Source organism: Chelonia mydas, chromosome 1 (genome assembly GCF_015237465.2).
Source record: "Chelonia mydas isolate rCheMyd1 chromosome 1, rCheMyd1.pri.v2, whole genome shotgun sequence".
NCBI lineage: Eukaryota > Metazoa > Chordata > Testudines > Cheloniidae > Chelonia > Chelonia mydas.
The window spans coordinates 194305226-194321707 of NC_057849.1; the positions used below are offsets into that span (position 1 = coordinate 194305226).

At 38.7% G+C, this 16482-nt stretch overlaps 1 protein-coding gene across 5 annotated transcripts in view; it reads right to left on the minus strand.

Moving 5' to 3' along the window:
* Nucleotides 1-16482, minus strand: part of DCBLD2 (discoidin, CUB and LCCL domain containing 2) — a 73752-nt gene that overhangs the window by 16353 nt on the left and 40917 nt on the right. For all 5 annotated transcript variants that reach the window (XM_043538606.1, XM_043538605.1, XM_037908392.2 and 2 more), the window contains exons 10-14: nt 4516-4663; nt 3936-4067; nt 2054-2147; nt 1410-1459; nt 106-243 (exon numbers count right to left, since the gene is read on the minus strand). In XM_043538606.1, coding sequence (XP_043394541.1) covers nt 106-243; nt 1410-1459; nt 2054-2147; nt 3936-4067; nt 4516-4663 — 562 coding nt within the window. The remainder of the gene's footprint in view (nt 1-105; nt 244-1409; nt 1460-2053; nt 2148-3935; nt 4068-4515; nt 4664-16482) is intronic.

Consider the following 16482-nt stretch of genomic DNA (forward strand, 5'->3'; position numbering starts at 1 on the left):
AGGAGATGAGGGGTAAAACCAGATTTCAGCTATAGCAAATGCATCCAGTATAAATCATTTCACACATTAAGCCAAAATACATGGTCCACAACAAAAAACAGGTACCTGCAGACTCAGTCTGTAAGATCGTTGGGACTTCTCTTGGTCTCAGGTGACTAACTTCACTGTTGCTATAGCGAACAGGGGTTTCTTCATGCTCTGCTGACTTGGCAGGGAGAAACTGCTTCATGCCTTTCCACCACCCTTCAAGATTTTAGAAATAAAAGATGTAAGAACTTACAACAATGCATAATAAAAAGTCAGTGGTAATTCATTCATGTAAGTTACTAAAGATGCTAAAAGTATCACTTTCTTAGTCTCTGTGAAAACGGCTTGCCTTGCCCTACCCCCCACCCCTGGGAAATGAAAGGTCAACAAATTAGTTATCACTATTCACAGAACACCTGGAGCTTATAGGATACTTTACCAGACAATCATAAAACTACATTTAATACACTGTTGAAGTTACTGATGTCCAACAAATCTGTCTGACAAAAGGCAGGAGGCTCAATAATAAGGCTTCCGCTCCATTTTTAACTGATATCATTTCCAAAGCAACAGGGACAGAATGAAGAATCTAGCCCTGTGTTACCACCATTGCTGGTCCTAGAACACAGTTGTAAGCATTTCAGTAAATAAATTATTTTTAGGTTCAAAATACAGCATGGAAAATATTGCAGAGGCCATTTGAATAGTTTTAAACACAAACTTCTTGTGTTGAACAGTGAGCATTCTTAGTGAATAAGGAGCCCTGTGTATTAGCACTCCTAGGCTATAGATTTTAACTCCACCCCTTAAAACAAGGTGGGTGTTTGTGTGTTAAACTGAGGATTTTCACAAGGTGAAAAATCACAAGAAGCTAATCAGATATAATATAGGCGTGGAAGGTTGAGAAAATCTCATGCACTGAAAAGAGCAATGGGGAAATAGAAAATAAAGTTGACAAGCATACTAAAGTGTTTTCAGTACTAAAAAATCCTACAAAAGTTCATCAATATTCAGAACTCTCAGGATATCTGATTACTGTATATAAAAATTATTGCTCAAAATGAGATTCCTTGTTCTGTTTCTCTTGTTTAAATGGAAAGATTCCAACCTTTCCTGTGTAGAATTTCAAGTCAGTATTACAAGATTCTGAGTGGAGGTCTAATAGTATACTTTGGGAAAAAAAGAGTCTTCCTATTTTTGAAGCCAACATACAGAAATAAAAGTTACAAGTCTGAATGGAAGAGGAATTCAGTACCACTGTGTTACAACAAGCTAGTAAAGATGAAGTTACAGATAGTATCATTGTTTAAAATGCATGTTTTAAACACTAATGCTCATTGAGGCTGGCACTGAGTCCAGAGACTTTGTCACCATTTTGTTACCTGCGCGATCCCAGTAAGGTAAGTCATATGTTCCTTCAGCTTTTTTCTTTCTGGAAAAAAATAAAAAGTTGGACACATTTAGCTACCATATTCAAATGCAAAAACACATTAATACTGATTTAGCAAACATTTTGCTTCAGAAGAAAAATCCCGACAAGTTATAGCACTGAAATGTTTACAGACTAGTAATGATTTCTATTATAAAACCTGATAGCTGGTGGTCGTTGGAGGATATGAAGCTGCAACTTTCCAATTTCAGCACCTCCTCAACTGGCCATCATGAAAGGAGACTGCTGGGTCATGTATTAGGCTGGATCCCTTTGAATTGACTGGGGAGAGAAGGCCTTGACTATGCCCTTGGCTGTAGCTGGTGCTCAACGTTCAAAATATAATCCCCCACAAACTAGTGTCTCCCAAAATTTCAGGAAAGAACTCTGTAGAATACAGCAAACCTTCATAATGCTAGCCAATAAAATATGGAATCTTCAGAATGCAGAACATTTCCTCTTCATATATGAATGAACTAATAAATCCATTCTGGAAAGGGTTTAACTACAGTTTCCATACTTACATATGCAGTGTATTTCATACCTACATGTTAAATTAAAATACTTTACATGAGTGCTAATCATCCATTCATTTACCGGTTTCTCCAGTGCCATGCACACACTAAGATCAGAATGAGAGTAGTGAAGACCATCACCAATACTGGAACTAGGACCGCTGCCAGTGCCACATCTGAAATCCATTAAACAAAAGTGGTGTAGGACAGGATAACTTTTTGCACATCCATTTTTAGTTCACAAGTTCTTTAGGGAAGACACCATAATTTTTTATATGTTTGTACAGTGCCTAGCACAATGGGGTCCTGACCAGGCTGGCCTCTAGGTGCTACCTTAAATGTAAATGTTAAATAATAATAAATTTAACACCCAATTTTTCCACATATATGTACAATCAGTAGTTTTTCCAAGCTACTATATCGGAGTCAGAAGATTTCTTATTATTTGTATATGAAAAAACAGTTCAAATTACAATTTGCCTGAATATCAACCTAAAGAAAATTAGAACAGCACGGGAACACAGACTTCTGAACTTAATACTTAAAATTGACTTGAAGGTGTCAACAATATTTAAACAGTATTCGTATATCATTTAGCAGCAGCCTACTCTTTGGACTACTGTCCCAACTGCCCTTCATCACTGCCTGCACTTGTAGTGCTCTTACTCACTTTTGACAATTTTCTTAGCTAAAAATCAATCAGAGTGATGAGGTTTCATACCAGCATGGATGCTTCATGGAAGAAATTAATGGCATTAATGTACAATATTAGAATTCATCACTTTTTGACAATAGGTAACAAAGGGCTGAAATTCAATAAGACAGACACTGATGTCTTTTTGGTGAACTCACTCAGATGGAAAGTTCAAATCTGGAATTTTTCTTTCTTGTGATCAGTGGCCTCGAATGAAGAGGTGTACCCAATTTCAAAATTCTAGCTCAAAAGGGCACCTGAATATTTAAGAATGCCCATACTGGGTCAGACCAATGATCCATCTAGCTTAGGATCCTGTCTTCCAGTGCCACATGCTTCAGAGGGAATGAACAGAAGAGAGCAATTATTGAGTGACCCATCCACTATTGTCCAGTCCCAGCTTCTAGCACTCAGAGGTTTATGGACGCCCAGAGCACGGAGTTGTCCCCCTGACCATCTTGGCAAATAGCCATCGATGGGCCCATCCTCCATGAACGTATCTAATTTTTTTTTTAACCCAATTACAGTTTTGGCCTTCACACCATTCCCTGGTAACGAGTTCCACAGGTTGCTTGTGTGTTGTGAGAAGAAGTACTTGATTATGTTTTAAACCTGATGCCTATTAATTTCATTGGGTGACCTCTAGTTCTTGTGTTATGTGAAGGATTAAATAATACTTCCCTATTTATTTTCTCCACACCGTTCATGATTTTATAGACCTCTATCAAATCCTCCTTGGTCATCTCTTTTCTAAGCTGGAATGTCCCAGTCTTTTTAATCTTTCATATAGAAGCTGTTCCAAAGGATTTGTACATTTGCATATCTGAGGGCAGAATGTAGCTATAAATCGTTACCCATTGTATGGGGCTCCACTGTAGTAATATAAATATTTCAAAAGGAAAAGTGAGTGTGATAGGATTTGTTGTAGCAGGTATAAGTTCAGCGCACCATAAAGGGCAGAAAGTAAATCCAAAATAATTTACATTTAGATAAACTATGTTGGCGTAAGAGAGACAAGTGGGTGAGGTAATATCTTTTATTGGACCAACTTCTGTTGAGATGAGCTTTCGAGCGACACAGAGGAAAAGTTCTGTGATGCTTGAAAGCTTGTCTCTCACCAAAAGAAGTTGGTCCAAAAAAAGGTAACACTTTGCACACCTTGTCTCTAATATCATGGGACCAACAACATTGCAAACACCAGTGAAAGATATGTTAACATACGACCTATTACTACAGTTCTCAAACACTATCACCACTTAAGTGTTGATACCTTTGGTTACAGTTGGAGTCACAGTGGTGTTTTTGATCTCAGGAGTGGAGGTTGTTTTGTCAGTCTGCAGGGAGAAGTCGTTGCTACTTTGTGGTGGTGGTGGCGGCGGCATGGTAAGTTTTGGAGCCCGACCTGGATAAAGATATTTAGGAAAAAAGTTTACCCAATCATGGTGCTGGCTTAAGTTGAACAAGCTCCCTTCATATGAAAGGAAAATGTGGCCAGTTTACCAAAGGACTCATTCATTTTGTTCAGTCAGAAAAGGACATGAGCCCATGAAAAGTAAAAGCCAATTGCTAATATCTTTGATACAAGGAGCTTATCCATGGAGCACTTCAAGCAGGTATTTTCCAGGTTACATAAGTCTCAGAATATTCTGAGTGTCAATTAAACTAGAAAATATTAGTCCAGTGGACGTTACAGGAAGATGAGATTTTTCTGATCCTCCTCAAAAATATTTTAGAGAAAAAACATTTTGTCATGATTTCTGATGGAAAACAAAGCCAGAAGTTAAATTAGGTGATATCTACAAACATATTCCAGTGTTTTACAGTGACTGAGGCATTTTTAATGGTCTTACCTATATTAAACTGACATCCTAGCAGTTCCACTTTCATTGCAATTTTCTGATGCCATTTTAATGGGTTAACCCTAACAAAACGTGCAATAATAGGTGGAATGAAATTATTGCGAACTTCCTGGTAATACTCAGTGTTTCCTTGAAATATCTAGAAAAAGAAAAAAAGACATTCAAACTGAATTATTAGCTCCTACAACGTATGCTATACCAATTCATTGCTAACTATGCCGTATTTAACAACTTCAATTAACCAAATAAGCAGTACGCTGCATTGTGTAATTAGGACCTATTACCTGTTTCCCAGAACAGTGCTGCTGACAAGCTTCTCAAAGAGAAAGGGTGACTAATTGCAGAGAAGCATGAACCAAAACCTCAACATCTTACCTCAAGAGTAGACAAGTAGAAATAACTTTAGTGCCCATCACCTACCTCATTTCCAGTACCATTGTCTCAGTATAAAATCTGCCAGGTATCATGACATTACTCCATTGTCATTTTACGTATAACGCCTATGGCAAGAGTCTAATCTTACTGATAGATAATTATGCATCTTATATCCATCAGTCTTGTACTTAGACCTCAAATATGGCAGGCAGTTGCAACAACAGAATGCCAAAAAAAACTGTTGATGCCTTTATAATATTTTAGGTTGTCATGTGTATGGATAAAACCTCTACTGAATGGAATTCAAGACCTGCTCAAGTATGTAATCAACATTACACTCTAGTGCTTGTATGGTTGCAGTCTACAGAGGTTGTAAATCTTGATATGAAAACAAAAGGGACTCTGGAATTTTGAAAAACCCACAAAAAGACCTTTAGGAACAATTCCATATATTTGTTCAGGGTAAAAATAGTGGATTATTTTAGTCATGGAACTTTACAGGCCATGAATTATTTTCACATAGAAAATCAAACAAATGCCAGCTATTACATAGTTACTATCTGACCACCATCACTAAACCTGACACACATTAATGACTTAGAAAGACTACTCTGAATGTGTGCTGGAAAAAGAGAAACCAAATTCAGTGTCTCTGAAGGTACTGAACATGATCAGACAAATCTGACCGGAAATTCGGGGGCATGGGTTGGTTGGTCCATACTACAAGGAGGGGATGAGATCCCAATAGAAAGTTATTTCCCTCCTTCCCTTTGCAGTGTAAGCAGGAGGTGGCCTTGAAAAATACTGGTAACTAGACCCTCCTTGGTGGAAAAAAAAAAAAAAACCTGGGAGCCAAGGTCTATTTGAGCCTGCACTTCCCTGTTGGTATATTAATGGGATATATATGGCAATTTCAACCGACGCAGTCTATCATAAACAACCCTGAGAGAGCAAGCTTGATTAGGGTTGACCACTGAGTAATCCCGGGAATGGAGGCAACTTCCTCATATTGTCCAGAAATATCTAAAACAAAGACATGGAAACAATACTTTCCATAAGCCTGCTAGAGTCCCTACAGACATACTTTGTTCTATCGTTTTTAGAGGATCTGCTGACCCAGCCTGTCACGATCATTTAGGTCAAGGGTAGGGTTTCAAACTTGATCTGCTATTCGATAGGCAGTTATCTGGACACAAACATACTGTGTTCTTATCAACCCGGGTTAGCCAGAAGGTGCACTCTGCGCCAGCTGTCATTTCTTTAGTGCCCGAATGAAGAGTGAATTACAACAATCAGCTCTAAGTTTATGAACATCTGATTACTGTGGCCAAGTTTGTGTCTCGCAGGATAGGGTATATTCTGATCAGCTAAGAGTGGAAAAAAGTTTGTCTAGATGCTCTTTCTAGGATCAGTCCAGGGCAGCTATGTGGAGCATTATTTTGATGGAGATAGGGCAAGTGCCCCCTATAGTTCTTCAAAGTGTATTCTATCCACAAGCATAACTTCTGTCTTTCCCAGAAGCCTATCTCATCAAGGTTCTGAGACAGCTAGAGGATGACATCGTTTGCATTTGAATCAAGGGAAATGTTTCTACGTATTGTTTGCATTTTCTTTTCTGCCAGCATTAGAGACGTCTTAGAGACATAAAGCAAAACTGAGATTAAAACCTTGTGGCACCTCAATGCACAAGGGCCTTCGTTACTGCAGCGTTAGTCTGTTACAACCTTCTAGATGCAGCCCCAACTCATGACTGGTATTTTTCATAATCCTCTATTAATCAAAAGGGTGGGAAGGAAAAGATAATGCTAGATCATCACATGGACTTTTAGCTCCATCTACAGGAAAAAGGCAGCAGACAGCTAATTCCCTATTGAAAGTCAAAACACCTGCCCCTTTACCATCAATAAATCAAGAAAGAAAACAAAAATTCCTACCAGTTTCTCCATTCTTCCTTTAATTAAGATTACTTATACAATATCACAAGTTTATCTACTGTAAATTGGATATGATTAACATAAGATCTCTAGTTCAGGAACTTATATGTCACTGAATATTTATGTAAAAGGATGGAGTGCAGTTTGTAGTGGATTAAAAAGTGCTTGAATAGAAGTCATTGCCAGCCTCCCACTGCAAGAGCACTTACCCCAAACTTCCTCATTCGCGCATTGCTCAGATATGCATATGCCAATACAATCTTTGCTTTTATACAAAAATCTAATCACAGAGAGAAAATTATGGTCCGGGTACAGTCATCTTATAATGCACAATAGAGTCTTATACACATATTCTGGTCAACTGCAAGTTTTGCACTTCTTTACATAGGACAGAATAGAGTCTAGGTAAAGCCAAATCCCCTATAAAGCACAGCATTGTATTCTCTGCCAGACTATGGATCAACGCAAGCTCTTTGAGACAGGGACAGTCTTTTTGTTGTGTACCTAATAGGATGAGGTCCTGGTCTGTGCAGGGAGTTCCTACGCTAGTGGTTCTCAAATGAGTTTTTACTGTGGCCAAATGTGTGGCCACAGCATATTCACAGTGGCCACAGTTTTGAACGTTAAAATATTATACTAGTGATAATCTAGTCACTTGGTTATTTGAAAGAGTCATGTAAATAAAACAATACATCTTTTCAGTATAAAGAATAATATGTACTATTAATACCACAAGTTACACGGTTTTTACTAGCTATATTACTATCTATTACTAACAATTTTTTAAAAAGTTTGTAACAAAACTATCTCACTTTTTTGTAGCCAAATAGTTGTAAATATGAACTTTTTTAATTTCAAAAGGTTCTTGAAAGGGAACTGATCATGACTCCTCTCTTCCAGTACTAGTCAGAGTGCAACCTCTGGGTTTTTGTCAGTAAGCTTGTTTCTGTATTTGCTCTTCACGAAATAAAGTGCCCTGAATGCACACTCATGTATAACAGTTGTTGGAAACATGTGTAGCATCACTACAGCCACATGCACAGGTTCTTTGAAGTGATCTGAATGCTTTGCACATCAAAACTTGTCAAGCTCTGACACACAGGGATCACAGAGAGGGCGCTTCAGTTGTTCATCTCTATGGAATTCACAGAGGCAGCAGCCCTACTACAGTACAGGGAAATGCTGCTGCGCCCACCGTGGGCTTTGGTGGCTGCTGCAGGGAGCAGAGTAGTGGCAGCAGCAGGCAATTTGGGAAAAGAGCTCCAAGACGGCCACATTTGAGAATCACTGTCCTAGGCACTACAGTAATACAGATACAGTGAGAGACCAGTGCAGGTTAATTTTTAAAATGCACACTGTGATGTATGCAATGGTGGAGTTATGACTGCATACTATCATAGCACCAGATGATATTATAGTGATAGGCAATGTTAGAAATGTCTAAGATGCTTCCATGGCAGAAAAGTAATGTGTTAAAAAAACATACAAAGGAAGATTTACTCCTACTTCTGTAGATTCACACCCAGATCAGTGATTGTTATAGCACCATAAAGGAAGAGTTACAAAATGCAGCAACGAACACTGTGTATCACACATCTAGTTTTGGGTCCAAACAAGCAAGAATCTGAGCTGAAATTCTAATTTCAAATTTATGTCATATATAAGATTATAGATATCACATACTTTCACAACTAACACTAAGTTAAAACTAGGGCTTTCGATTAACCGCAGTTAACTCACGTGATTAACGCAAGAAAATCAATCACAATTAATAGCAGTTTTAATCACACTGTTAAACAGTAGAATACCAATTGAAATTAAATATTTTTGGATGTTTTTCTACATTTTCAAATATGTTGATTTCAATTACAACACAAAATACAAAGTGTACAGTGCTCACTTTATATTATTTGTATTACAAATATTTGCACTGAAAAAATGATAACATAAATAGTATTTTTCAATTCACCTCATGCAATACTGTAATTACAAATGTAGATTTTTGTTACGTACCTGCACTCAAAACCAAAATAATGTAAAAAACTTTAGAGCCTATAAGTCCACTCAGTCCTACTTCTTGTTCAGCCAATCGCTAAGACAAACAAGTTTGTTTACACTTATGGGAGAGAATGCTGCCCGCTTCTTATTTACAATGTCATCTGAAAGTAAGAACAGGCGTTCGCATGGCATTTTTGTAGCCGGCATTGCAAGGTATTTACATGCCAGATATGCTAAACATTTGCATGCCTCTTCATGCTTTGGCCACCATTCCAGAAGACCTACTTTCATGCTGATGATGCTCATTAAAAAAATAATGTGTTAATTAAATTTGTGACTGCACTCCTTGGGGGAGAATAGTTATGTCTCCTGCTCTGTTTTACCCGCATTCTCCACATACTTAATGTTATAGCAGTCTTGGAACACTTTCACTGCAGATTTGACAAAACGCAAAGAAGGTACCAATGTAAAATTTCTAAAGATGGCTACAGCACTTCACTCAAAGTTTAAGAATCTGAAGTGCCTTCCAAAATCTGAGAGGTACGAGATGTGGAGCATGCTTCCAGAAGTCTTAAAAGAGCAACACTCTGATGCGGAAACTAGAGACCCTGAACCACCAAAAAAGAAAATCAACTTTCTGCTGGTGGCATCTGACTCAGATGATGAAAATGAACATGCGTCGGTCCGCTCTGCTTTGGATCGTTATCAAGCAGAACCCATCATCAGCATGGACACAAGCCCTCTGGAATGGTGGTCGAAGCACGAAGGGACATATGAATCTGGCACGTAAATAACTTGCGACACTGGCTACAACAGTGCCATGTGAATGCCTCTTCTCACTTTCAGGTGACACTGTAAATAAGAAGCAGGCAACATTATCTCCTGCAAATGTACACAAACTTGTTTGTCTGAGCGATTGGCTGAACAAGTAGGACTGAGTGGACTTGTAGGCTCTAAAGTTTTACATTCAAAAATAAAACAATGCAGTTATTTTTTGTACATAATTCTACATCTGTAAATTCAACTTTCATGATAGAGATTGCACTACAGTACTTGTATTAGGTGAATTGAAAACTACTATTTCTTTTGGTTTTTACAGTGCAAATATTTGTAATAAAAAATAAATATAAAGTGAGTGTTGTATACTTTGTATTGTGTTGTAACTGAAATCAATATATTTGAAAAGGTAGGGAACATCCAAAAATATTTAAATAAATAGTATTCTCTTACTGTTTAACAGCGTGATTAATCATGATTAATTTTTTTTAATCATTTGACAGCCCTAGTGAAAACCTCTTTTAAAAGGTGGTTAAGATATATGATCTGGTTGTAAGTAAGTAGTGTTTTATTTTATTATGTGAGGGAATAAAAGCAACAAAAATCTTCATGGACTTTCAGGGATTCATTTCCATGATTTTAGACTAGCATTACATACTTAGGGATTAAAGTATATTTTCTCAAGTTTGAAAACACTAACCAAACTAGAGGTGTAATTCAACTTTCTTTCTACTTTTACTTTCTGAAGGGACAGAAAGTCATTTCATTCACCAAAATATATAACATTAGTACATGGATAGCATGCTGTTAACAGAGGGTGGGTGGGTGGGGGGTTTGTGTGTGTGTGCACGCGCGTGCACAAAATTAAAGACGTTCTCAGTATACCATACACCAGGCTCCAGGGTTTTATCAAAACATTCTTCAGAATGATAAGTGCATAAACGAGACACTGAAGCCTGCAAATATATTATGGGCCTCATTTGCTCAGAAAGTATGTTGGCAAAAGGAGTCTATTCCGTTTATTTTAAAATAGAAGCTAAAATATCCAACTGTTCAGACAGTGTGCTCTGTGCTGCACAGTTTAGAGGAAGTCGTGGTCCCCATCCCAAAATTCTTATAATCTAACAGATCACAAGAGCAGACTGAGACACACAGAAGATGGCTCTAACTTAGGACTATTTTCTTTAATAGTGTGCTGACAGTTCTTACTGACATAGGGTAGCATTTATGGGCCCCACAGAAGGAGAGCACTTTCAGGAGAAAGACAAATGAGTGGGCTGATGCCTAGTGCACAAAGATCTGTTCTCCTAACTACTCACTTGTATTCTTGTTTGTGCTATATGCCTGTTTCTATTGCTAGGATAATAGGAAACAGCAATAGGAAAGAACGCTTTCTTCAATTTTCTAGACTGTTTAATAACGTAATGCTAATCAATAAACACTACTGAATGGAGCAAGATTGGTCTGCAACTGGCTAAACATGCTTTTTGCTCATGGATTAAGACACCCAATTGCAAAAGGTGATTTTTATTTTTTTTTAAAACATGCCAAACAGTGGCCAAAATTTCCTAATGTGTATAGGGGTTCTGGGAACCCAATTTAACACCTTATTAGGCACAGATTTTCAGGCATGTGCTCAGCATTTTCTGAAAATTAATCTCTTTAAGCTCTCTCAAACTGGGCACCCAAGAATGGAAGCAACTAAAACAATTAGTTGCTTTTGATAATGTTAGCCAGTGTCTTCACTAAGGTTAACAATGAACAGTATTGCTGCTCATTCACTGCTTCTTTCTATTTAGGTCAAATTTATGGTACCAAGCACTGAAGTAGTCTCTCAATCAGATTGGTCTTAAACTCCGTTATTTTTTTAACATGAAAACACATATAAGGGAAGCAGAGATTTTTTTTTTTTTAGATTAAAAATTAACTTCCATCTTCTCTTTGTATTCCCATCTGCCCCTGCTGTTTCCCCCTCCCCTTCAGAAAGCAACAACAGGTTGACTTTCATCTTTCACTTTTCATTAATCACCACTTCAAATGCTTCCTTCTGATTTTTTCAGAATAAAAGGTTAGAAGCAGTAGCAGAAACACACTCCTAAAAGCCCTGGTTGCACCACCATTTTCTTCTCACAATTTCCCTTATAACTTGCAAGAGTTACAAAGCTACTAGCAAGAGTTTCAACAGTGTTCAACTCTTGACTTTTTAAACTTATTTTTAAAAATATAAATTGGAATAAAACCTCCAGATGTGTGAAGTATGCATATATTTAAGAATCAAAGGGAGAACATCTGCATATACGGGGCCACTGAAAAGCACAGCTGTATAGAAAGTGATCTAAGAGCAGAGGAAAGTATACTACAGTATAACTATAGATTTCTTTTTGCTCCAATTATTTAAATATACTTTTTCATCACAACTGGCGGGTTTTGGTTAAGTACATTACTACAAATGTATTTTTAAATATTTCTTCTTTTATTTAAGACTTAATTTTATTAACCACAACTGAATTTCAAGCTACATATTGCATTCTACTTCAGGAATTTGCAGGTGGTCACTATACTAGAGACAAAAACACATAGTTCAAATACTCTGTAGAAAAGGCAAATATCTAAGTATAAAAATAGAAAGCCTTTCTATTCTCAGGCAGGAGAGTGATCCAATTAAACATCTTTGACAATCATAAAGTCTAATTATCAGGCTAAAGAGTGAAGATTTTACCTTAAAGGCCAGAAGAGGGCAGTCAAAGCTAGAATTAAAATCAATGGCTGATTCCGTTTCTTCTCAGGCTGCCCAAGGCTCATTCACAGTTCCTAGTCAGTTTTCCTGTGTAGCTTCAGCAGGCAGGACCAGTCCTGTCAGTCACCAGGGAGTGTCTTACTCCCCCCTCCAGAAGACTTCCCAGTGTGACTGTTTCCAAGCTATCCTAAGAATTCTGATACACAAAATAAAAGTAATGAAGACACCTTTTCCTATGTTTCAACTGTCAATAGAAGACTTCCCATCACAATATGGGTTAGAATTGCAAGATGAAAGGTAACAAGAAAGGCCAGCACATTAGTAATTGCAATCTTGTCCAGTTTCTCAACCAGGTGTCCCAATTTGAATCCATTCCTGGTTTAACTCCAGGCTAATGATAAGAGCTCTTCTTGGGAGCAATTTGTAATCGCGTGAAGGTGAACGTGGAAGAGAAGGAATAAGAATCTTTGAAGTGGATGCACATTCAAGCTCTTTAAATCCAGGATAACTCTGATCCCTTGTGACTGCGTAGGATGAAGAAGAATGTGGAATTGGTCCCTGAGTCTCTCTCCAGTCTTGTACTGGTTCAACGACCGGCAAGTGGGACAGCGACCTCCCAAATCATATGGATATACTTTATCAGAAACTGGAAATAAGAAAAGGGGGTTGGACGGAGGAGGCAGGAATTAGCTGCAAGGGATCTGAATTCTATTACAGAACCTTTATCAACTACTTCTGTCGCCCACTGATCCAAAGAGGTGGCAGGCTACTAGCTGACATTGGAGAAGCATGACTCCACAGGGTTTCCCCCCTTCAGATGGGTACAGGAGAGAAGGGAAGTATTTTTGTTGTTCAGGGTGAATATCTGGAGAAAATACTTCTGGGACTTTTACTGCAGGATCTGTTCCAATACCCTCTCCATCAAGTTACTGTCTCATCAGCAGAAGTTAGATGAAGAACAACCTCAAAAGGACTGTTTGTTCCTAACTGGAGGTTTGTAAATCTTTCCTCTGGTATCTTGCCAATGGCAGGATTTTCTCATCCTAATCTTTGACTTCTAGGACACTGCTTTGTCTAAGCATTCAAAGCACTCAAAAATAAACTGCTCAGTAAAGAAGCCATCAAGTCTTTGGATGGCTGCCTTCCATTGTACAGTCCCCAAATGCCTTATTATTGTGCTCCTGGATAGCCACAAAGCAAATGGAACAAGGCACATATCTTATATGAACACTGCTCTGAGAGAGCAATTTTATGTAGTAGTTGATTTCAGGTCCTTAGGCCCAGCCAGGTATCTTCTGAGAGGAAACCCATATAGGCCAAAATAGCAAACAAAGCATGTAGCAGCAGCAGAAGAGAAGACGCTCAAGTCCTGCAGATGTGGCCATAGAACCAGGAGGTCTCTTGCCTGTGATCACTGAGCTCTTTGGATAGGAGATTGCCTTCTGAAAGGATGACTGATTCTCAGGGTTAGCAATGGCTGAGTAAACCCTTTGTGAGGGCAGCAGTCTGACTTCAACTCTGAGGCTTTGTTAAACTTGAGCCATTTCAGAGTTCTGATTAAACCTGTTTGATAGTCCTCACTCTGCTTTTAAATATTTTCCAGGACTGGATCAAGAGTTCCACTTTGGAAACTTAAGGAAAGTACATCTTTGTTGATTCACTATCCTGTGTTTAACCCTGAAACCACGTGCGTACCAATATACAGAGCGGATATTTGGCAGGAGAGAAAGTGAAGAGAGAAGACAAGCCATTCCTGGGATTCTTCCTTTGAATCAAAACCTGAGGCAGGCAAGTTGTCTGGAAGAGGAAATTCTCAGATGAGTGAGTCCTCAGGTGACCTCAGTACATGTCTCTTTCTTGTCTTTGGCTTCTCATTTCCAGAGCTATAGATTTAATCCTTTATGAGATGAAGGATCAGTGAAATTGGTTAGCTCCAAGAGGTTCAGATCTACGTCCAATTTCTGTCAGCCATATTCTTGTAGAGGCTAGGCAGGGTAGGACGAAGACTGCCTTTGCTTCCTCTCATAGGTTGCAGGAACACTTTCATCTCCTCCAAGAGAATGGAGTCCAAAGCAGAAGGGGTCAATGTCACCTTATTTGAAATTCCCTCTGAGTGATATACTTGACCTTTGCTTGCCTTCTCCTGAATAAAAGCCCATGTCCAGAGAAGAAGAGGAGGCTCTCAGGACCAGCTCAGATGGTAGGCTATCCTACACTAGCCATAGTGATGATTGAGATGGAGGATGATAAAACGGTTCAGTTGTCCAAGACGGGCAGCAATCATTGGATAAATTCTGCAGCACGGTATCTCTAGGGTGACTAGGGAGTTTAAAATCAGCAGTGGTGAGCTACTTACCCCAGGGCTGGCTGAAAACACTGGCAGCCATTTGGGTGCGACTGTTCAGTGACTGGACGGGCTTTTCTGCTCTGGAGCAGAGTTCAGCTAAGCAGCCCCTAATCTGCCAGTGGCATCCAGGAGACTGTCTGACGAAGCCTTAGGTGCAGGAAGAGGCATCTGGAGCAGCACTGGAGCTGGTTGCTGTCACGTTCGCAGATGTACAACTAAACCTGGTAACGAGGACACCATTATTTATACCAATGGTGGTGCTGCTCTCACAACTGTTGAACCCTCTTGATTAGGCCTTCCTGTTTGGCTACTGCTCGGAACTCAGGCTGCCAGGTTCCTCACTTCAGCTGAGCAACTGGAATGTCACTTCTGCTGGTACTGGAAGGAAGCCTACAAGAGCACACTCACTGGGAAGGGCTCCTCCTAGATACAGAAAGGACAGGACCTCTCTGCCAGGAATGTTTGCGGGGGATCTGTCCATTTAAGGCCTCTTGGTCTCTGGCTCTGCTTGAAGCCAGGGGGGTTGGGGAGACCACAAGATACTGCACACTGGAACAGAAATGTTCCCAACTAGGAGAAACAAAAGAATTCTAGTGTGGTTACAGAGTTATTCCTCGAAGTGCTTGCTATGTTCTTATGTTAAGAGGCAGAGGGAACCAGGAAATTTTCTAGAAGGGTGAATCAAGCTCCTTTCGGATGATTGACAAGTCTGGTCCTACCTCCTGAAGCAGCAAGTGTTGGAACGGCAAGCCTGGATATGAGAAAAAAACAATTGAATATTGCTAACTTTTGGTTTTAAAAAGTTTGGCCACCGTCTCCTCTAACATTTCTTGGAATATTATTTCATTACATGAACATTTTGGGAAAGAAAAAAAGAGAGCAATCCCACTCAAAAGTGTAACACCAGTAATACAAAGAGACACAGTAGGACAATCTCATTATGAAATACTCCTAAGCCTGATGTTAAAGTTATTAGTTTCAGAGTGGTAGCCGAGTTAGTCTCTATCAGTAAAAAGAATGAAGAGTACTTGTGGCATCTTAATAAAGTTATTAGTGTAATTTTAAAGAGTATGCTTAACAGAGTAGCAATGGGACAGTTTGTTGGTTGTTCAGCTGCATGAGAGAGCATCTTTTTCCACAAGAAAAGTATTGGTATATTCAGTCAAATGATCAGACTTCGCACATATGGTTGGATTCTTTATAATTTTGCCTGTGTATGGAAAAGAGCACGGCAAATTAACATAACTTAACATTTAAAAAACCCGTATTCACCTTAGGGTCTATCCTAGGGTCTAGAAAAGGCACTTTATTGGATTCTAGACACCTACTGAAACCCGTCAGGTAACCTATACTGTGCCTAAAAATTTGCAGCAAAATAAACCAAAAACTCGTTCCAGTGCGGTCAGCAGAAATTTTGCCATTATTTTAACAGAATCCAAATTTAGACCACTGAGAAGAATTAAGGAGAGAGAATTAGTCTTATCTAATTGTTGTTACCTATCACCATTCAAGTGATACCTTTAAAGTTTTTAGTGCCATATATGTCATGTGTTTAATAATCTTACATTTTTAATATGGATTTATTTTGAAGTGACATATTACAATAACTCATTCTGAACGAGAACTTTTAAAAATGAAATGTTTACTATGGAATTTAATTAGTTAAATGTCATGAGGAAAAAAAGAGTGTGCGCTAATATTTTTGTGAAAATAGGGGGGAGATGAACAGAAACAGCGTAGAGAAAGGAGAAATCCCAATACTACGCTATGTCTCTGGTCTAGGTTACTAA